This window comes from Miniopterus natalensis, chromosome 11 (genome assembly GCF_054644295.1).
Source record: "Miniopterus natalensis isolate mMinNat1 chromosome 11, mMinNat1.hap1, whole genome shotgun sequence".
NCBI lineage: Eukaryota > Metazoa > Chordata > Mammalia > Chiroptera > Miniopteridae > Miniopterus > Miniopterus natalensis.
In genome coordinates, this window is record NC_142091.1 from 72,915,393 (window position 1) to 72,936,490 (window position 21,098).

Sequence of the window (21,098 nt, forward strand, 5' to 3'; positions counted from 1 at the left end):
ATATACAACTCTGTCAGGGAGCTTTCCTGCAAAGAAAAGGAGAAACATAAGATGGCAGCTGGGGGGGGGGGGGGGGGGGAGAAGGTTATTGTTGTTGCTTTGTTTTTTAAATAAGAGTTTATTTGAGCCAAACTAATAACATATGCTGGGGAGCAAGATCTCAAATGCTCCCAGTGTTGCTGTTGTTTAATGGGAGAGCTGCTGATGGCCTTGAACAGATGGAGGGAATGGGAGGGTCTGAGTGAGAGGCTTGGCCTTTGCTGGGAACGAAAGGAGGCAGGAGATGGGAGGAGGAATTTATTTCCTGGGCTGCTTTCCTGCTTGGTCACAGCCAAGTTCTTCTACTGAGAGCCACAGCTCTCTGAGGTACCACCACTGCCTCTTCCTGCTGCCAGGGCTTGGGCGCACTGCCACTCTTCGGTGGGTTCCTTAATGCTACCATCCCTTTGTTATTAAACTCTCTTCATTTACCCCCATTTGAATGTGTCACCTGATTCCTGAAAATACAGGGAAGACAACCTGGTCTTTAACTTTACTTGATACCTTCCCTCCTCCCCCCATTTCTGATCCCCCCCTTTTCTGAACCCCAGGAAGACAGATCCAGACGGGGAAGGCAGCAGCTTACAAAGTTGTCTTTATTGCTTTCTTACTGCCTCACAGAGCGTCAGGGTCGACCCCTCCCGGGAATAGGGCATTTGAGGAGATAAATACTTATTTTGCCCCCCACTCTTCAGTAGGGGGAGGTTTAATAAAAATAGTAATATAATAATAATAATAATAATGACTGTGATCAATAATAAAATGTCCCCGAAGATCCCCTAATACACAGTTGGTCGAAGCTTTGAGAAAAAGGACCCCCCCTTTTAGGGGAGAGTCAATGTGTGCCTGGAGACCCTCCAGTGGACCTGTCGGGTGCCCATCTCCTACCAAGTAGCCCATATAAATACCCTCCCCATCCCATCCCTGTTTAGGAATTATCTTCTCCTCTGGACGGATTAGATGACAATGTCAGTTGGCTTACAGAGCCCTTCCCTGTTTCCGACCGCACCAAGCCCCTCCCCAGAGAAAGGACCCATGGGTGTACCCCAGTTCCCTCTCCCCTCCACCCTTCTCCTTTTGTCTCTCTTCTTCAGTGATCCTCCTTTATCTCTCTCCTCTGGATGGCTTTTCTCTCCTTCCAATCACTGTCACCTCCTCCTCCGCTTCCTTTCTCCCTACTTGCCCCTCACTTCCTTCACCTACATTCTTCCCCTGCTTCTCTAGCTTTTCCCCTGGATCAGAGCCTGCCCTTCCCACCCTGACCCTGAGCAGAGACTGGGATATAGAATGGGATATGCCCCAACCTGGCCTCACTGAGGGCTAGACAGTGTGCAGCCCAGACTTGAGACTGCTCCCAGAGACCTAGCCCTTCATCCCTCACCCTGACTCTTACTTACAAGCCTCCTGAGGCTTGGCACTGGAAACGAGAGTTTTGGCACAATCATCCCTGGACATGGGACAGAGGGGCCCCAGCCCATGGCAGAAGGGGAACAATGCATTCTATTCCCAGAGCTAGCACAGGTTGGGCTGGGTGTAGAGGCCAAAGGTGGATGAGGGCTAGGAGTCAGGCTCCCCAGGTCCTGGGAATTCAGGCCAGCCCCCAGTCACTACCCAGCCCAGGCTCTCCCTGAGTCCAAATTTCCACATGGCCCGGACCAGCCGGAGTGGCATTCTTCAGGCTCTTTGCTCCCTCACATCTCAGTCCTGGGATTTGGGTGGGCCCTGCCAGAGGGTGTCAAGGGGAGCTCTCTGACTCAGGGGCTAGGGGGAGGCTCCGGGGCCGCTCTGAGACCTAGAGGGGAAAGAGAAGGAAGTCAGGTGGAAAGAGTAAATAAAGTAGGACTTTCCTCACTGAGTCAGTGCCTCCAGAGGCCTTCCCAGGACCCATCACCTGCTGCAGCAGGGTCCTTAGAGGAGACCAGATGTGAGGTGGCGGTGGGATTACGTGAGAACAACCTGGGAACTTGTACTTAATCCTGGAGTACACATTAAGTCCCTTTGTTCATTCACTCTTCTTCATTCAATCAACAAACATGCTTTACTTTGGACAGAAGACAAACTTGACCCCCACCATCAAAGAGCCCACAGTTGAGGGAGGAGGACTGGCACAGCAGAACTGACAAGGAATGGGTGGGAGGAGGGCACTGAAGGTGGCCCTAGCCCCAGAGAGGCAGTGATCACCTGCCCAGGTAACCAGGTGGTCTCTGGAAAAGGTAATATTGGTGCAGAGCCTTGAGGGTGGCCTGGGTATTAATCAGGTTGAGGACAAGAAAGGACATTCAAAGCAGGGGGACAGCAGGGGCAAGAACTTGAAGGTCTAAAAGAACATGGCAAGTCCCAGGGTTCTGAGTGGCCTAGTGTGGCTGGGGTGGGGGTGGGGTGGCAGCTGGAGAGGAGACTGGGGGATCAGTGGGAACCTTCTCATCTCCTCTTAGATCTTCCCCAGTCTCCAGCCAGAGTGAGTTGCTCCCTGCCATGGGCTAGGCCTCTGTTAAGAATCCTAAGAGGTCCTCCTCTGTGGCACTGTCCCCATGTGCCAAGCACCATGCTGAGGTGTCATCACCTCATACAAGTCTCACAATAACCTTATTTTAGAGGCAAGACTAGCTCAGGAAGCCCAGGTACCTTGCCCAGGCCACACTGCTGGGACAGTCAGAGGCAAGATTTCCAACTCCAGGCTTCTGCTGGGGCCCACTGAGGGGCGAGACAGGTAAGAGTCTGCATCTCTTAGGATCCAGGGAAGGGATGGGCTAAGCTTGTTTTCTGGCCTCAGGGCTCAGTGAAGGGCCTAATACAGAACAGAACTGCTTGTCCTTAAGAGTGGGGGAGGGAAACGCCCCACTGGCTCACCTGTATCAGGGAGGACGCAGGGCTCAGAGATCCCTGGGGGCAGGACACTGACTCGCTGGACAGAGACGTCCAAGGTTTCCTCTTCACTGTTCCAGGAACAGGATGAGGAGACAAAAACCCAAGGTCAGATTTAAGGGGCCCAAAGGGGGTGGAAACTCGGGGGAGAAACGAGGAAGTACAGGAGGCTGTGGGGCTGTCCTTACTGGGGTCCGGGTTCCCATCGCTGCCCATGGAGGCTGGGCGCCGCGAGGCCTCTGAGAAGCTGTGGGGCCGCTGCGGGACGGAGCTGCGGCCACCTCGGCCCTTCGCTTCAGAAGCCTGCTAGGGGACAGTGCGGAGAGGTTGGAACTCAGCGGCACAACAGCCCATGACAGGTGACCGCAGCCAGCCGCCAGCCTGGACCGGCCGAGGGCCAGGGTACCAGGTGAGCGGAGGGCGGCGAGCGCGTCGGGGAAGCGGTGATTGGCTCAGCCTCACCAAAGAGGTTTGTGATTGGCTCTGGAGGACTGACCGGGGGCGGGTCCCTGGCGTTGGGCTTCCTGTCCGTAAGGCCCACGTGTACCAGGTGGTTGAAGTTGGTGGGCGGAGAGATGAGTTTGGAGCGCACAAAGGGGTCCTTCAGCATCTCCCTGGCAGCAAAGTGTGTTTAGGGAGGGTGGCAGCGAAGGTGGCCGCCCCCCGCAACAAGGTTCTACCCGTCTCCTCTCCCAGCGCCGACTCCCTGCCCCTCGCCCCCGCGCGGGCCTGTGCTTCGCCCCGCCCAGCCATCGCATCACGCACGCGCACCTGCGCTGCTGCTGCCGCTGCTCCTCCGACACCCGGAAAAAAAAGCGGCGCTTGCTCTTGGTGCGGAACAGCTGGCGCCGGCTGTTGTCGGTGAGGTCGGGGATGTTGAACTCGTCCTTCTCTGTGGGAGAAGCAGAGAGCTGGGCAGTGCTCACAAGTCCCCAGGGCCCCAGTAAGCTGGGGCTCAGGGTCACACACCCACACGTGTGTACAGGGGAACGCACACGTGCGGGCCCACATACACAGCACACACACACTCCCTCACCTGCCAGACGGTTCCTGAGGTAGGTCAGGCGGATCTTCTCGGTGCCATAGAGGAACAAGGAGCCCTCTGGGTTCAGGGGTCGCACCTGAGGCAGCAGGCACAGAGGTCAAACCATGCTACCCTGTCCCACCTCAGGCCAGCCCCCCGGGTCTTGGCAGGCCCTCACCTTCTTGAGTGGCACCGTTTGGACCCATTCTGCTTTCCTCACATCAAACACATCGATGGAGTTCTCACTGAACATGGTCAGGTAGGGGACTGCATAACCTGCAGGGTAGAAACTGCCTGTGCTGTGCAGCCCTGAGCAAGTAAAGCACCTCTCTGGGCCTGTTTCCTCCTCAGTACTGTGGGGAACACCCTGTGCCCTGCCACACAGCACAGTAACTTTCTGCCCCACCAAAAGTCCTTCTGAAGACTTTCCAGGTCGCCCCACCCAACTTCCATAACAAATCAGAGATAACAATCTTGGAGTGCCACTCTATGCCATGCCAGGCATAGTTCTAACCACTTTGCATATTTTTTTCTCCTTTAATTCTCAAACAACCCCTAACTTACAAATAAGGGATCAGAAACCTCAGAGCTAAGTAATGGGCAAGGACATCAGTGGTGAGGGAGAGCTGGGAATTGGCCCCGGGCTGTCTTTCCACCGCCTACATGCTGAATGTCTGTGCTACACCCAACTCACCCCAGAAGAGCCATTGCTCATGAAGGGAGCTCTGTCTTTCTCTTTCAACCCATACTCCACCACACCAGTTTACCTGTGAATGTGCCAAACTCCCCCACTGCCCCACTCATTCATTCACTCCTCCAAACAGTCCTAGCTCCTGGGGTATGCTTGCCAGGGATGGGTGCTGGATGTGATGAAGAAACCAGCCCCAGCCAATGTGCAGGCCCCCAGTGCACCAAAACAGTCATTACAAGAAGGTGCTAAGAGCCAGGGCAGAGGTTTGAACAAAGAGGTGGAGTAAAAAGGAGCAAAGCATCAACGATGGGGAAGGGCAGGGAAGGGAGTATGAAAACAATGACAACGACAGCAATCATGGTAGCCATTTATGGAGGGTCTACAGCTCCAGGCCCTGAGCAGACATTGGTTGGGTCTGGACTTGGTTAAGAGTTTGACAGGTATGACCCCAGCCAGTTTTGCTTAGTGGTTAGAGCACTGGCCCTCAGACTGAAGTGTCCTGGGTTCAATTTTGGCCAAGGGCAGGCACCTCAGTTGCAGGCTCGATCCCCAGTCGGGGCTTGTGTGGGAGGTAACCAATTGATTTTTCTCTCTCACATTGATGTTTCTCTCTCTCTCTCTCCCTTCCACTCTCTCTGAAAAGTAATGGAAAAAATAACAAACAACAACAACAAAATAAATCTTTAAAAAAAAGAGTTTGCCAGGTACAAAAAGGAGAGCAGTTCAGGCAGGAGGGAGATGTGAGCGAAGGCATGGAAGAGGACGGCCCCTATAAGTACTGAGGGCAGAGCAGGCCATGGCCAGGCAGGAGGGTGCACACTGGCTTCCAACGCCAACCTCAGGAGCTGGGTAGGACCTTGTCTTCCTCTGATATATGGGATACACCTCAGGTGGCCCGGCCCCACCCCGCCTCACCCTCCATTGGCCTTACCCCAGCCCATGGGCAATGCTGGCCACAGCAGCTCATGGATGCGAGACTTGCGGCCGGCGCTGTCCACGTAGATCCCAGCAGTGGTGAAGAGCAGCAGAAACTCACTAAGGCTGAGCTCCACAGTGCCCAGTGCCTCGCCCAAGCCCCCTCTTGACGGTGGCAGCTCCTCAGGCATCAGACCGCCCCCTAACGCTAAGGGCGCAGCCTCATTGAGCAGCGGGTAGAGCGAGAAGGCACCAGCTGCACCCACACACAGCCGGTCGCCCAGCAGCTCCAGGCTCTGCACAGGTGCTGGTGCCTGCAGCTCACGGATGCGATGGTGCCAGGGCCCCAGGCCTGGGCCCAGCTGGTAGCAGAGCACTTGGCGCTTGACAGCTATACAGAGCACAGGGGTGCGGGCCTGCAGGATGCTCCCGGCTACCAGCACCTGGCAGCCTCGAGACTCAGGGATCTTGGCACCTGTCACCTCTGCACTCTCCAGCTCGGCCAGGGGGAAGAGGCGCACGCTGGGGCCTCGGCCACACAGCACAACCAGAAGGCCCGCAGTGGGGCTCACAGCCAGCCGCTGCACCCGCCGGCACTCACCCACCTGGAAGATGTCTGCGGAGTTGGTGAGGGAGAGTGTCACCACCAGGTGGGTGAGAAGCAGCCGAGTGCCCATCCTCCTGTCCCCTGGGGCCTATCAAGCCCACCCAAGCCGGCCTTGGCCCAGCCTGACATGTACCATTGCTGTGCAGGTGGATCACAAACAGCCCCTCCTCGGTGCCCAGAGCAAGCCGGTCCTGGTCTGGTAGAGGGAAGGGAAGGGTCGGGGGTCAGAGGGTCTGTCTAGAGGCAGATAGTGGGCAGCCCACGTGCCCTTGCTGAGCCTGTTTCTCCCTGTCCCTGTGTCACTGAACCCTTCTGTCCCAGAGTCTAGAGTGGCTCTAATGGGTAAGGGCTGTGGGGACAGGGATGGGGTGAGGTCCTCAACCCCAAGCTATGGGATTTTGAGTACGTCTTGGAGCCTCAGTTTCCCCCTAATGTAAAGTGGGGACAATAATGGTACCTTCCTCACACAGCTGTGGTGAGACTGTGGCGATGAAGCAATGCAGGGTAAGTGTGAAGCTCATGGCAACCCTTGTTCGATAAATGGCCCTGCTATGTGCCCCCGACTCCTGACTGACTCAGGGGACCTGGTGGACCTGCACCAGGGGAAGCCAAGGAGCACTGCTAGCACCTCTCCCCCAGCTGCCTGTCATGGAGGCCTCAGGCTCCTTGCTGAACACAGCAGCCCCATGGGAGACGGTGTGAGGCTCAGGTGCATCCAGGCTCCCGCAGGGTCACCCAGCTGCTAGTTAAGAGAGCTGGGAGCAAAACCCTCGTTTATTTCTTATTAAAGCCTTTGTTCTGTTCACTGGCCTGAGATTCTTTTAGAAAAAGCAGAAACGGAGGCACAGAGAAGTTGAGCAGCAGAAGCCAGGCCCCCTGCCTCTAGCCTGGGCTCCTCACAGCCATGCCTAGGAGATGGTCGAGGAGGACACATGTGCAAGGCAGAATCCACAGGTCATAGCTGCAGGGACTGGGCAGTGACAGCTGCCCTTGTTGACTGTGGCGGGGCCAGCGCTGTCCCTACAGGACCTGACTCCTCCTCACAGCCTCCCCCCAGGCCACACCCCCTGGGCTTGAGGCTCACCTACGATGGCAGCACAGAGCGTGCTGGGCAGCAGGGGCAGCCCATTGTCGTAGGCTTCCTTGAGTGTGAACACAGGTCGGGGCCTCGGCCGAGCATCCAGCAGCAGCCGCTGCAGCTCGCCTAGCACCTGCAACCAGCGCTCCCGCTCACCCTCGCTCTCCGCCAGCAGCAGCACAGTGCATGTGGCAGGCGGCACAGTCAGCTGGGAGGCTGTCACCTATGGGCAGAGACCCAGGCTGGAGGGCCACAGGCCGAGAGCCAGTTGCCCTTCCTCCCTTCTCTTTCTCCAGCAGCTGATGCTTATTAACCCAGGCATGAGTTTGCCGGGTGCAGAGCGAGGTGCTGTCTTAGAGCAGGTGATGAGCAGACAGGGTGGGCAGACAAGCACGTGGACAACTGCAGAGCCCTGACTGGTGCTGAGCGGGGGAGTTTGGGGCATCGTGGGAATACAGAGCAGGGCCCCCAACCCAGGCTAAGTGGGGAATGGTGACCTCCCAGGGGAAGAGGCATTTCTGCTGGAGCTGGGGGAAGAGCACAATAACCAGGAATGGGGAGCAGCTGGCAGAGGGAGCAGATGTGAAGAGGTCCACAGCGCAGGGCACTTTTATAAGTGGAGAAAGCAAGGTGTGGTAAGAGCAGAGAGACTCCAGGGAGAGGTGGGGAAGGCCTGCAGGGCCAGAAATGTAAGGCTTCAGGCCATGGGCGGGAGCACACTGAGGGTATCAGGGAGCCATAGATGAGTCCTGAACAAGGCAGGATATCCAGCTTCATGTATGGGAAACTCAGCCCTTCAGGATGGAGTGTGGATGCATGGACCAGAATGGAGGCTAGTGTAACCACCCATGTGGAGAGGAGCAGGGTGGGATGAAGGGGTCAGCCATGGGGATGGAGAAAAGTCACTGGAAGGGGGTCAGCATGACAGCAGATGGTAGTCTGGCCTATCCTGCCCCAGGCACTTACCCTGAAGATGCGTGGCAGGTCCTTGGATTGGGCGTGGATAACATCAGAGGGCAGGACAGGGGTGGCTGAGAATTGGGGGTCCCTGGGAGGTCCGTGGAACAGGTCAGAGGTTGTACTGCCCCTGGCTGCACCCCACCCACCCACTTGTCCCTTGTCCCATGCCACAGCCTGGCACCCACCTCAGATCCAGTGCCTGTAGGAGGGCCCCGCTGGCAGGGCTGAGCCGAGGGTCTGGGGCATCAAACAACAGCAGGCGAGAGTCACTGAGGGCAGCAAATACCCGCTGCCAGCCCCGCCGAACGCCTGAGGGCCGAGGCACCTGGGGAAGACAAGCATGGGAGGGCCTGCCAGGCGGCAGCGCCACCTCGCCAGTCCTCCCCCTTCCTGGCCCCAGCTCACCGACAGGAAGCCCTCATAGGCAGTGCCCGTGCCTGTTTCGGGGTGCACTCCCAGGGCTGCACAGAGGAGGTCAGGGGGCACAGGGCAGGGTGGGGCCTGAGGAGCACAAGTAGAGTGACAGAAGTAGCCGCAGGCTGTGGGGGAAGCAGAAGATGGCAGATGGTGTGAGGCTGGGTGGGGACAGCCTGGAACCAGGACTCTGGGCGTTCCCAGCCCCAGCTTCCCTGAGGCCATGGTGGCACCTGAGCTGTCACCAATTCCCCAAGTGAGAAAAGAAAGACAGAAAAACTGAGCAGTGGGGAAAATAGCCTGGGCTGAGAGAAAGAGCCTGGGTGTGTCAGCATCAGGGCCACTTTTGTTCCCTCCTCCTAGGGGTGTGGCTGGTGCCTGGTAAGTGGGAGGACAGGTAGGGTGAGGGGTCTCACCATCACAGCCCAGGCCCTGGCGGCCCAGGCCCAGCATCAGCGAGGTGCAGCGCAGACACTTGGTGGGGGACGGGAAGCTCCGGGGGCGCAGCATGTGCAAGCCGGGCTGAGGTGTGGGAATATGGCCATTACTCACGCCTGACCACAGCTTCCCAGGGCCCTGTGCCTCACCCCCGAGGTCACCCTGAAGTGTCAGGCAGGACCAGGGAATGAGCCAGGTAGCAGTGTGAACTCTGAGCCCCTGTGAGTCTGTGGCAGCACTAACACTCATGGCCACTGCCGCCACCTGCAATGTGGTCTGCAGGCCATAATGCACATGGAGGGAACAAGAGGGTCCTTGGAAACCCAGAAGAATGGCTTGGTGCCCCCACCCTGCTCCACCCCGCTAGGCACCGACCTTTGCAGGAGGACCTTCCGCAGGGGCTGAGGTAGCAGCTGGTGCTCTGGGGAACACAGCCTGCAGGGGAGGTTGAGAGAGCAGGTGAGAAGCGCATGGGCAGAGGGCCCCCCAACTGCAGGTTTCCCACGGTCCTTACCCCCAGCCGCAGGCTGCGTCGGCCCTCTGGCCTCAGCTCTGGCTCCACCCCAGGTCTCAGGGCCTCTCCTGAGATGCCAGAGTCCTTGGCAGAATCCTTCTGGGGTTTGGGGGCAAAATCAAGCTCCTTGTCCCTCTCCCCAGGGCCCCTCCCAACCAAACCCTGCACCAGGTTCTTACCTCTGGGCTGCGGAAAGACAGGAAGGGAATCAGGGAATTTGAGGACTTCGTGTCTGAAAACAGAGGGTGTGGGTCACAGCCCTGACACTTATTCCTGAGAAATCACGGGCCAGTGGGGGCCTCAGTTTCCACCTCAGTAAAATGGGGCAGTGACTGCAAGCTGTGGTGGTGGGACCTGGCATATAGTAGGTGCTCAGTAAGTGCTGGCTAACAGATGGTGGGGTAAGCGACAATCTGGAACAAATTCTTGTCTCCATGGCCCTGCAAGGCTGTGTGGAACCCCTCAGTAACTGTGAGGCTGGAGTGGGGAACTTGCTCCAGGACAGGCGTGAAGCCAGCCATTCACCTCCTGGCCCCCGGGTTCGCAGCTCCTCCCGAAGTGCGGCTAGCTCCTGCTGCAGGGACCGGTTCTGCTTCTCAGCCTCCTGCAGACGGCTGGGGGAGAACCAATGAGAGCTCACCACCGGCCTCTGCGTAGGTCCTGGGTCCCCTCTGCAGCATCTGCCCCTGGGCTCACCTCTCAGCCTGCAGCTGGGCCTCCTGCACCTGTGTCAGCCGCTCCTGTAGGCCCTGCTTGGCCCGGATCTCAGCCTCCAAGGCCGACTGCAGCTCCAGCCTGGCTGAGGCCTCCATCTTCTGTAGCCGCCTTGCTTTCCACTGGTGGTCCTGGTGGCCACACGGCACCCATGTAAGATGTCCCCTGGGACTGGCTGCCTCAGAGGCCTCCTCCCACCAGAGCACACAGTGCCCATGCCACCTGACCAGGCTCAAAGCCCCAGCTCTGCCGATGACTCACTGTGGGCTTAAGTCACTGCCCTTCCATGAGTAGCAATCTCACCTTAGAAGGCTACTGGCACCCCCTCCCCACTGGGAATCTCTGGGGCTTACCAGCGGCCGGGCAGGGAGTGTCTGGGTGCCCACGTTCCTCAAGGACTCCAGCTCCTCGGCCATCTTGGTGGCCAAGGCCTGCAGGTATCCTCTTGAGACCTTCTCATCATTCACCCTGATCGGAAAGGGGGCTCAGGCCTTGGGCTGGGCTGTCAGCTCCACCTGGGCCCAGCCCCCCGCCCCCAGCCCCCTGGCACCCACCAGCTGAGGATGTCGGCGATCTGGGCCTCCCAGTTGCCCTCTGTCTCCCGCCGCTCGCCCTCCAGCCGCTGCCTGTTCTGCTGTTCCCGCTCCAGCTCTTCCACCAGCTGGGGGCCAGGTGGGAAATGGGGTCAGTTCACAGGGGCCTGAGCACCCCTGAACCCTGCCTGTGTCCACCCTTGCTCAACCGCTGCAGCTTGCCTACCTGCTACAGGCACTACACTGAGGAGACAGCCAGCCCTGAGACCTGCTGTGTTTCTTCCCTGCTCTGTCCCATTGCCTGGCTGCCTATCTTGCCCTCTGTCTACCCCGCTCACCCGCTCCTGCTCCTGGCTCAGCCGCTGGTTCTCTTCCCGTAGCCGGCAGAGGGCCTCCTCCTTTCCACTGAGCCTGGGGAGGAGAGGATGACTTGTTACTCCCACCTTGGGCCCTGGCCCCGGCCCCGGCCCCGCCCCAGCTGCCCAGCTTACTGGTGGCCGCAGGCCTGCTCCAGCTGCACACGCAGGGCGGCCACCTCCTTCCTCAGCTGTGCTTCCTGGGGCCCGCCCTCAGGCAACCCTGTGCCGTTGGTCTCAGAGGCAGTGTGGTTGGTCTGGAGGACACGGAGAGGGGTCAGGGCAGGGGTCCGACAAGCCATGGCCCACTCTACCACTGGGACACAGCCGTGGACCTGAGGGCCCTGAGTGAGGTTGGGCCGAGGGAAGTGCCACTTGGCGGGGGTAAAATCTCACTACCTTGACCTGGGAAGACTCCTCAAGGCTTCGTTCCCGCTGTCTCTGAAGCTGTGTCACCTCCTGGCTCAGGGTGGCCACCTGGGCCTGCAGCTGTGATGGGTGCAGAGGCAGCCAGTGCTGACCTTGTCCACCCCAAGCCTCTACTTGGCCCTGCTGCAGACTTGGGCTCTCCCAGCCATAGCAGGAATGGAGGCAGTGAACTCCCAGCGTGCTCATCCTAACCATCAGCCCTTTGCTCAGGCCTCTGCCAGCCACAGTGGGGGGTGCAAAGGCACCTGGTGTTCCCAGAACCTCAAACCAAGCTCCCTGGGCTTCTTCTAGCCATGCCAGGAGTTACGAGGGCAGGGCCCTACTGCAGTCCCTGCCTACCAGTCACTTACCTCCCTCCGGGCAGCCTGGGCTTCCTCCAGCTGGGAGCTCAGGGCCTGGGTCTGGCTGGCTGAGGCTGCCTCTCTCTCCTGGGCCTCCTGCAGCCTTTGGAGCAGCTCCTCCTGCCGTCCCTGGGCCCTGCACAGCTCCTCCTCCTGTGCCCGCAGCCTGGCCCCAGCCTCGGCCAGCTCCTGGGGACCCAGTGCAGGGGTAGGGAGGGCAAAGCCTGGGGTCAGGGCAAGGATGTCCTGCCACCTACCACTGAGCCCTGAGCCACTCACCCACCTCACCGGGGCCTCACCTGGAGGAGCTGGTCTCTCTCCTGCCGTAGGTCACTGTCTTGGCCTGGGCTATCTGCAGGGGGCCCATCCATCTGGGACAAGGGGGCCTTGCTGTCTCTCAGCGTCTCTGCCAGGAATTGTCACTGAGACCTGCACATGCTGACTGCCCCAGCCTCAGCCAGGCACTCCACATGCAGGGTCTCATGGAACCCTCACCGCAGCCTGGGAGGTGGGTCTCCTCGGCCCATTTTCTATGTGCAGGCTCAGAGTTTAAGAAAACTCCCTAAGCTCACACAGCATGTACAGAGTGGGGGCAGGACTGGAACCCAGGTTTGACTCAGGTGTTCTGGGAAAGCAGGTCAGCCACCAAGGTGAGGGTAGGGGGAAGGAAGCAGCAGCGATGGCGGGTAGGGATACCTGACAGCCTGTCCTGTAGGGTCTGGACTTCCTTCCGTAGCTGCTCCAGCTCCCGATGGTCTGAGGGGACCTGCAGGGCCTCTGCAGTGGGGAGAGCCCACAGGTGAGTGGCTAGTCCGGTAGCAGTAGCCCCAGGTCTGACCCACTCACCCTGGCCCAGCTGGCTCCCGATACCATGGAGCTTCCGGCTCAGCTCCATCTTCTCCTGCTCTAGACAACGGAACTGCTGCTCCAGGGCAGACAACTGCTCGGAGCTGCTCTCAGGGCCAGCACTGGGCAGAGAAGGACAACACAAGTTGGCAGAGACCCCACCTCCCAAAGCCACCTCCATTCTCCTGCATCCAATCATTCATTCACCCAAGAAACACCAACTATGTTCCAGGTCTGTACCCAACCCGAGGCTCTGTGCCAGGAAGAGAAACAAATCAGACCAGACCCTGCCTTTGGGAGGCCCCAGGCTGGTACCATGGGCAGCAGCCCAAAGCAATGGCTCCAAGGACCCCCAGGTTCAGTTTCAAGCACTAGCCCTGGCCCTTACAAGCTACGTGACCATGAACAGTCATCTAACATATCTGAGCCTCAGTTTCCTCACAGGAAAATGGAGGTGATAACAGGGTTTCCTCCAAGGATTATCAAGAGGACTTGGTGACATGGGTCCTGCCGGCCCCACGCCCAGCAAACAGTGGGCACTCCATGAGTGCACCACACAGTGGGCACTCCTGAGTACGAGTCAGGTGTATTTGCTTACACCTTGGAGTGCCTCTTCTCCCAAGACCTCACTATGGCTTCAGGTCAGCCCCATGCATGGAACTGGATCATCCTGCCCATTTTACAGAGGCATAAAGTGAGGCTCAGGGAACACTAGGGGCCCTTCCAATGCTAGGCTTCTGGTTCCGAGTCCAGTATATTCCCAGCCTGCCAGAGAGAGTGCTGTGAAGGCCAAATGCTGGGGCAGGACCCAGAGGGGGCATGGGCATTGAATCACTAGGACCCCAAGGGCACAGGGGACTGTTCTTGTGAGCATACTTCCTCAGCACCTGTCACGTGCAGGCACCAGATGGCACATTCAGCCTCTTTCCCACGTCCCTGACAGGATACACTCCCAGTGTCCTCTAAGCCAGGCAGACCCCAGCTTCTCACCAGATGTATGAGCACTAGACTCACCTGCCTGAGGTATAAGTGAAGCCCACAAATGGTAGGTGGTGGCCTGAGAAGGTCCCATGGGAAGGTGGTGGCAGGGTCCCCTGTAGGAGGGGAAAGAGAGTCAAAATCATCAGGCTCAGCTCCAGGCTGTGGCTTGAGACCTGGGAGAAGCTTTGGGACTGGGAGTGCCGACCTCCTGCTGCTCAGATGGGAACACAGCCCCCAACTAAAAGGACCACAGTTCCCATGCGTCTTTGAGGTTATGGCTCCCAGGCACTGCTGGGTCTTCTTCCTTATTCGACTTCTGGCTAATAGAATGACACAAGGTCAAAAGACCTTCACTTGGCACAACCCACCTCAGGGCAGGTGAGCTGTAACTCCCAAGAGCCTCTGGGGCCCGAAGGTCTGACAGCCTCACCCCCAGCCCAGCAACTGCTTTGGGAAACTTCTAGGGGGTTTTCCACAGTCATGGAGGGTCAAGCCAGCTTCCCTGATGCGGTGGGACCCACCACTCACTGGATGGTTGAGGGTGTCATCGTCCACATCAAAGTTGGAGGTATCCATGGGCCCTCGAAGTTCAGGAATATAGGGGGCAGTGCTGGTTGCCAGCCGCTCCCAGTCCACACCTTCGAAGAAGGGGTGGTTCCGGAAGTCATCCAGCCCCCCTCGGCCCAGACGCTCCTCCTGGCGGCACAGCAGCTGGCGGATCAGGTCTCGGGCACTGGCCGGCACATCAGGCACATCCGATGGGAACTGCAGGTGGTCCTGCAGGCCCGGGGGAGAGGTGTGGATGGGTATCTAGGATCCCACCCCACCTCATCAACTTGGGAGTCCCACTACCCTCCTAGAACCCCGGAGCCTGGCGGCCAGACCTCATGGTTCATGATCTTGCCGTAGGTTTCCACCAGGGATTCAGCATAGAAGGGCGTCTCCCCAAAGAGTAGCTCATAGGCGCAGACCCCCAGTGACCACCAGTCGCACTGTGGGCCATAGTGGCCCTTGCCCTCCTCCATGGCCTGCAGGATCTCAGGGGAGATGTAGTCGGGAGTCCCCACTGCCACGGAAGAAACCACCTGTGGGTGGTATTGTTGATGAGGCCATGAGGACAGCCTTGGGCTTGGCTGGGCCTGCTGGCCCCTCACCAAGCATCTAGGTCTGGCATCCCCACTCCCTAGGGGTCGGCTGGCCTGCTGCTCCCACCTGAGGCCTGGGCCTAGTCCTTCCTTCCCTTGGGAGCCTGATGCCCCCTGGACTAGGCCTGGTGCCTCCCAGGCCCTGGGAGCTTTTCCAGCCAAATGTCCCCTGCCCCTACTCTGGGGTAGGGTCCTTACCATGCCACTGTTGTTGAGACGTAGGCATGAGCCAAAGTCAGCCAGGCGGATGTGCCCATTCATGTCTAGCAGAACATTGTCCGGCTTGACATCCCTGGGGGAGGCACGGACAGTGAGGGGGCCTGGTCTGCATGGTTGGGTGTGTGTACACAGATAAGTGGACATCTCAGCATGTATATGCTCACACATGCTCCTGCATGCATGTGGGATGGGCGAAGGCTGGTAGCCAGGCCTCCTAGCTCCCAGGAAGGAAAAAGTTGGTTAGGCTGGGGAAAGGGATCCATAAGGATGACCCTTGGAGGCTGCAGGGTGTGCTATGGGGGACAGAGGAGTCAGACATCCCCAGTGCAAACCACAGCTCGCCTGCCCACCAGCTGAGTCACCTGGAACCAGGCAGGTGCTTACCTGTGCTAAGCCCTGACTTGTTCATCTGTAAATGGAACAATAGCAGCCCCCATCACATAAGGTTTTTGTGAATATTCAAAAGCATCATGCAGGTGAAACACCCAGCACAGGGCTTGGCACGTGGTAAGTGCTCAGCAAATGTCAGCTGTTCCCAGAGCTGTCAGCAGGGGCTGGACAGGGCATCGGGAACTTTGTGGGCCCCACCTGTGGACATAACCCAGCTGATGCAGAGAGTGGATGGCCAGCACCATCTCAGCCAGGTAGAACTGGGCCAGCTCAGGCGGGAGGCGGTCCTCAAAGCGGCTCAGAAGAGTGAGGAGATCCCCACCAGCGTAGTAGTCCATCACCAGGTACTGGATGGGGGTGGGTGGGGCAAGAATCAGATGGAAAAGGGGGACACTGCCCAAGGGCCCAACCAACCAGTGGTCCTGTGGGGCTCTGGGAGGCAGGGCTGTGTCTCCCACTAGCTCTGGGGTGGCCAGCTCCCAGCCAGTGCTCAGGCGGAGGCTCCAGGCCCTGGAGCTGGTTGGGAGGGTAAGTCTGTTGGCCCAGTAGGAGGGGTCTCTCCATCTCCAGGCAGCCCCCTCCCGCCTGGCCCAGCATCCTCACCAGGTATTCCTCATCTTGGAAGGCGTGATGCAGCGCGGTCACCCAACGGCTGTCCCCCTTCACCAGAACATCCCGCTCTTCCCGGAAACAGGCTGTCTATAGCAGGTTTTAGGAGTGGGGATGGGGTAGGATGAGAGGCCAGGAAAGCCCCACGCCGGCTACTCAGGGGAGGAGTAAAACTCAGGAAGTCCAGGGGGTCAGATCAATGTCGCCTGTGTGAGCCTCAGTGTTACATAAGGGAAGTGGGAATAACTCTGCTTGCTCCTAAGAAAGGTTTATAGTGAGAAAGGGATGGGGGATGGGCAGCTGTTGGGGCTGGATCCTCTGCCTGTAGGGCAGCCACGCCCAACCCTCCCCCTGCATGTCACTGGCAGCACATCCTCCCCCCTTACCCATTTTTAGGGTTCCTAAGTCCCACCAGACCCCAAACTAACCTCGGCCCTCTTCAGCATCTCCCATTTGTGCAGCATTTTCATAGCAAAAATCTGCCCACTGTCCTTCTGCCTCACCACGGCGACCTGAGACCACAGAGAGCACTGGGCTCAGCCCAACCTGGGTCAAACACCCTCCTCCCACCGACCCCAGGCCTTCTGCTCACCTCCCCAAAGGCTCCTCGGCCAATCACCTTCAAGATCTCAAAATCATCTCTCTGCAGCCGCAGCTCTTTCACCTTTGTGACGAACGGGCTGGCTGAGGAGACATAGAGTGGGGCTCAGGGAACCTTTGGGGAGAGCCCCAGATCCCTCTCTCAGCTGGGGAAAGCCAGGAGCTAACGTAACTCCTGAGGCCAGGGCAAGGATGACCTCCCCAGGGACAGCCCCTGGCCAAGGGGTTGACAGGCACTGCAGCCATTCAGCCATGATCAGGAAGCATGCAAGGTAGGGTCCTCACTCTGCTGACCACCTGGTCCTGAGACCTCCCTGAATCGATGGTTCCCTGGACCCGTCCCAGACTCCAGGTAGCCTGGGTCCCAGGGACTGATGGAACTTGTAGTCTTCCCCAGCTTGGGGGCTGACCCTGGCCAGCCAGGTCATCCTGGGACAGATGGGGATACCATTCCGGCCCCTAGCTCATAGTTCTTGGCCACCTAGCAAGACCAGGCCAGGGCCTGTCTTGGGAAACTGGACAGACAGCATTCCTCGTCCCCAGAGAGGCTTCTCTGCCATTGAGGAGCTGTGGCCCGGTCCTGGGACCCCGTAGGCACAGAGGTACCTGGCTGGGGGTGAGACCTGGGGAGCCCCAGAAGACAGGGAGGACAGTGGTTCTGCAGGGCTCTGGAGGAGAGGTTATCTCCCATGTGGGGCCTCCTCACCTGCAGGCAGAGATAGCTCTGCCCAGATCCTCACAAGACTCAAAAGCAAGGACAAAAAACCTTTCTCTGGCACCTGACGCTGGCACTGGAAGATGTGAACACTCAGGATCTCCTCCAGGTCTGACCAGCCCTACAACTCTGAGCCCTGCCTCCCTCTCTGGATTTGGCCTTCACCTGGCCAAGAACCTCCTCCTTCCTCACAGTCCCTGATACTCCCATGAGGAGCATCTCTAGTCACTCTCAGGCCCTTTCCAGGCCTGGAGGAAGGAACTGGGGCCTAGAAACTTAGGGAGGCAAGAGTGACCAGTAGGGGCTGGGGTCAGCTGCAGTCTGGCTCCCTGCCTCAGTTTCCCCCTGCCAGGAGGTAACCTCCCTGCCAGCTGGGCAGGTCTGTGGGTGGGACAGAGAGCTGCTCCACAGGTTTATCAGGCAGAACCCCCGCAGCAGGGGTGGAAACCTCATTACAGAAATTAATTGTCTCTTTCCCAGGTCTGTGTGTGCAGCTGAGAGGAGCAGCCACAGGCCTCCAAGGGGGAACCGAGGCCAGGACGGCTACCCATCAGCCAGACAGGAGCCCAAACTAGGGGCCCATACATAGCCAGGAGGATCCAGGCCCCCAAGACAGGTTGCCCAGTTCCCTTGCCCTGCTCCAGGGGATGGGGGCTCTAGGTAGGATCAGGGACAAGTTGTGGCAGGAGCAGAGTGAGTCACCACCCTGCAAGTTACCTTGGGAGATGTCAACAGACAGGCCCCCACGCTGGGGTCCCAGACAGAGGTGCCAGGGGCAGGCAGGCAGGAACACATGTGTGCAAACACACACACGTGGGTGTGGCGTCACAGGGGGTGATGACAACACAGTGAGACACACACACATAAGGTGCAGGAGTCCTGGGAAGAAGGGCAGGCAGCAGAAGGGACGGGGCCCTCTTACTGCCCTCACTCCTGAGGAAAGGGCTGGGGGCCAACTCTCTGGCATGTCTCAGGTCCCCAACCGTGCCAGGCTGGGCTTGTGCCTGCCCAGAGCCCAGGAGTGCATGAACGCTAGTTGTGCACTGGGCAAACACCCACTTCACCCCACCCTCCAGGCAGGCCCCATGCCCTACCAGCATGGCCTGACCATGGGACTGGCCCTGGGACTGGCGCTGGTGCTCATACTGAATTCAGGGTTACCCCGGGCCAGCCACTCCCAGTGACTCAGATGAGTCAACCAGGAAGGGGTGCAGACCCACCTCCAGCCAGTCCTCTCTCCCTGGCCCTGAGGAAAAACCGTCAGGAGGCCTGGCCAATGACTTACACAAAGGGGCTGAGGTTGATTCCTATGTCCAGCCTGGGGTGGTCTTATATGCAGGGAGATGGAAGTGTGTGTGGGGGGGGGAGTGTGTAATACCTACAGATCTGTGAGTAGAAACAGGTGTGTGTCTCCACCAGCTGCACATGAGTCTCAGTGCATCCGTGTGGTATGTGGGAGCCTGAGAAAACATGTGCCAGTGGGTGACATGCACAGGAGTCTGCGTCTGAGTTTGTTCTCACAGGTCGTGAGGTGTGATGTGTGAGCGAGGATTCTGGATGTGACTGTAGAGCATGCATTGTGTACCTGTGTCTGCGGTCTATACCTGGGACCGTTTCTTTGAGTCTATCTATGTGACATGTGTGTTGTGTACATTTGTCAGGTTCTGTGAGTGGAAAGGAGTGTGTATGAATCTGAGTGAGGGTAAGGTGTGCAGGTGACTGAGAGGCCCGCGGGGTCCCATGGCACATGTCAGGGCAAGTTCCCGGCGTCTGCGGGTGGGGGTAGGAGTTGTGGGAGTACAGCTCCGGGGCGGGGGGTGGGGGGGTGTCTGTGGGCGTGGAGGGCGAGGGTCCTGACGCGGTGTCCCTCGGTCTGCCCCTCCTCGGTCCCGCCTGAGTCACTCACCCCAACTCAGGAACTGCGCCACGTTGCGCTCTCGCCGCAGGGGGGCGCTGCTGAGCTCGTGGTGCAGCCCCAGCAGCAGATCCAGGAGGCCGTCGAGCCCCGGGCCGCCACCGGCCTCGCCCCGCGCCAGCCGCTCCAGCGCACGCAGCCGCCGCTCCATGGCTGCGGCCGAGGCTCCGCTCCCAAACTAGAACCAGGCCGCCCGCATGCCCTCCCGTCGGTTCGTCCGTCTCCGGGTCCTCGGATCCTCCGCGCGTCTGCCCCCCACCCTCCCGCCCTCCCCGCTGTCACCTTCGTCCAAGGCCTCCTGCGCGCCCTCACCTGGGCGCCCCGCCCCGCCCTCCGCCCCGCCCCCCGACGGACGGGCAGGTGCGCGCCGGCCAATGGGAGACGAACAGTAGGTGAAGGTGGGAGGGCGGAGGCGAGTGGGGGCGGGGCCGACCCTCGGCCAGGAAGTGGGGGGGCGGGCCCGGACAGGACTAACTCCTGGGCGGGGCGGGGCAAGGTGGGGTTCCCAAGGGGCCCGGGAAGGCTGGCTAGATCCCCGTGCAGCCCTAGACCCAGCCTTACCTGGGCCCTCGCCTGCCCATAACCTAGGTAGGGATGTCGGGAGTACTGCAGCTTCCCTCGTCTGTCGGGGCAGCGGCCGCCTCTTTCTCAGCTAAGGGAGAGGGGCTGGGGACGCGGCCCCGGAGCCGGATGGGAGTTGTAGTCCGCTCCCTTCCCGGGATGCCTATCGTGCTTGGCACCCCCCTTCAAAAACCTCGCTAGTTTCTGATTCCATTTTATTTGTATCGTTATAGCCGACCTGAGAGACAGGTATGTGAGGCAGGGATGGTTACACCCATTTGGCAGATGGACACACTGAGACTTGGGACGGACAGAGATTAATTGAGAGGATGAAGGGATCCTGTAGCTAGACCTTGCACTGGGGCTGAGCTGCTAACTCACCATAGGCTCCTTTGTTGTTGTTGTTTTGAGTATTTCTATTAAAGCTGGGGATTGTGAAACAAGGAAAGGCTTAGGATAGAAGAAGCAACAGGAGGGGCAATGCTGCTTTGGCTCTCTAGAAATATTAAAAGAAATGAGCCTAGGCAGGCAGAGCTGCTTTGGCTAACTGAGAAGTCAGAGAAAAGGGGCCTTGGGTACAATTTCGGGGGGTTAGCAGGGAAGAGCTGCTGCTGCTCATTGCCCCTCAAGTTGCAAGTCTCCTGGGGTCCCTTAGAGTTTAGGAGATGCAGGCCTATGGGGGAAGGAAAGGGGGAGGGAACTGTGCAGACTTGCTCCCAGAAGGAGAGCAGGCCACTACAGGCTCTTAAAGCCTTAGGCAGGAGCAGGGCCTTCATTGGCCTGGAATTAAAGGCCAAGGAGAAGTCCAAACTGGGCTGGAAGAGGTCAAGAGAGGAGAAGCGATTGGCTCTATCCAGTGGTATTTCTGATTTCTGCCCAGCTATCTCCAGCTGTGCTGGACCAGACACCACAGGACTGTGGGTCTGTCCAAGAGAAGAGATCAATGGGTGGAGTTTTTAGTGGCTTTAGCTAACACTTCCATTAAAAACTATCCATTAAAAACTATCTCTTTGGGGGTTTTCCTCCTTCCTCAGGTGGGGACCTCCTTGAGTCTTGACAGGGTCAGATTGCCAGCCTTGAGAGAGGAGGCACTCTGAATGGCCTTGGAGCTGAACTAAGCATCCCTAGCAGCCCCAGGGCTTCCCCTTGGGTCTCTTCCATTTGGTCTCTGAGACCTGCCCCTAGTCTGTGAAATGGGA

The 21,098-nt window shown here is 58.8% G+C and overlaps 1 protein-coding gene across 1 annotated transcript; it reads right to left on the reverse strand.

Annotated features, from left to right (window-relative positions):
- Positions 1-1,146: 1,146 nt before the first annotated feature.
- On the reverse strand, positions 1,147-19,962 carry CDC42BPG (CDC42 binding protein kinase gamma). Its single transcript, XM_087821974.1, has 38 exons — positions 19,900-19,962; positions 19,330-19,516; positions 16,701-16,792; positions 16,537-16,620; positions 16,103-16,198; positions 15,698-15,846; positions 15,089-15,182; positions 14,630-14,830; positions 14,274-14,522; positions 13,779-13,858; positions 12,789-12,886; positions 12,615-12,695; positions 12,218-12,324; positions 11,928-12,107; positions 11,548-11,637; positions 11,284-11,405; positions 11,131-11,203; positions 10,814-10,920; positions 10,613-10,727; positions 10,242-10,390; positions 10,071-10,159; positions 9,725-9,777; positions 9,546-9,644; positions 9,407-9,466; positions 9,010-9,115; positions 8,585-8,718; positions 8,365-8,504; positions 8,186-8,267; positions 7,226-7,442; positions 6,275-6,337; positions 5,551-6,150; positions 4,107-4,204; positions 3,941-4,025; positions 3,676-3,796; positions 3,401-3,518; positions 3,093-3,207; positions 2,890-2,975; positions 1,147-1,831 (listed from the first exon to the last, which is right to left on the reverse strand). The coding sequence occupies exons 2-38, from the start codon at positions 19,487-19,489 to the stop codon at positions 1,775-1,777; spliced, it is 4,650 nt and encodes a 1,549-aa protein (XP_087678100.1). The 5' UTR covers positions 19,490-19,516; positions 19,900-19,962; the 3' UTR covers positions 1,147-1,774.
- Positions 19,963-21,098: the final 1,136 nt, after the last annotated feature.

Excerpts from the sequence above, each read along its gene's own strand:
- CDC42BPG (XM_087821974.1), bottom strand. The coding sequence starts at position 19,489 with ATGGAGCGGCGGCTGCGTGCGCTGGAGCGGCTGGCGCGGGGCGAGGCC. Across the intron at positions 12,696-12,788 it reads GCTGAGCCGGAAGCTCCATG|AGGCCCTGCAGGTCCCCTCA; the intron begins GTATCGGGAGCC and ends TCCCCACTGCAG. Across the intron at positions 4,205-5,550 it reads AGCATTGCCCATGGGCTGGG|GTTATGCAGTCCCCTACCTG; the intron begins GTAAGGCCAATG and ends TCTACCCTGCAG.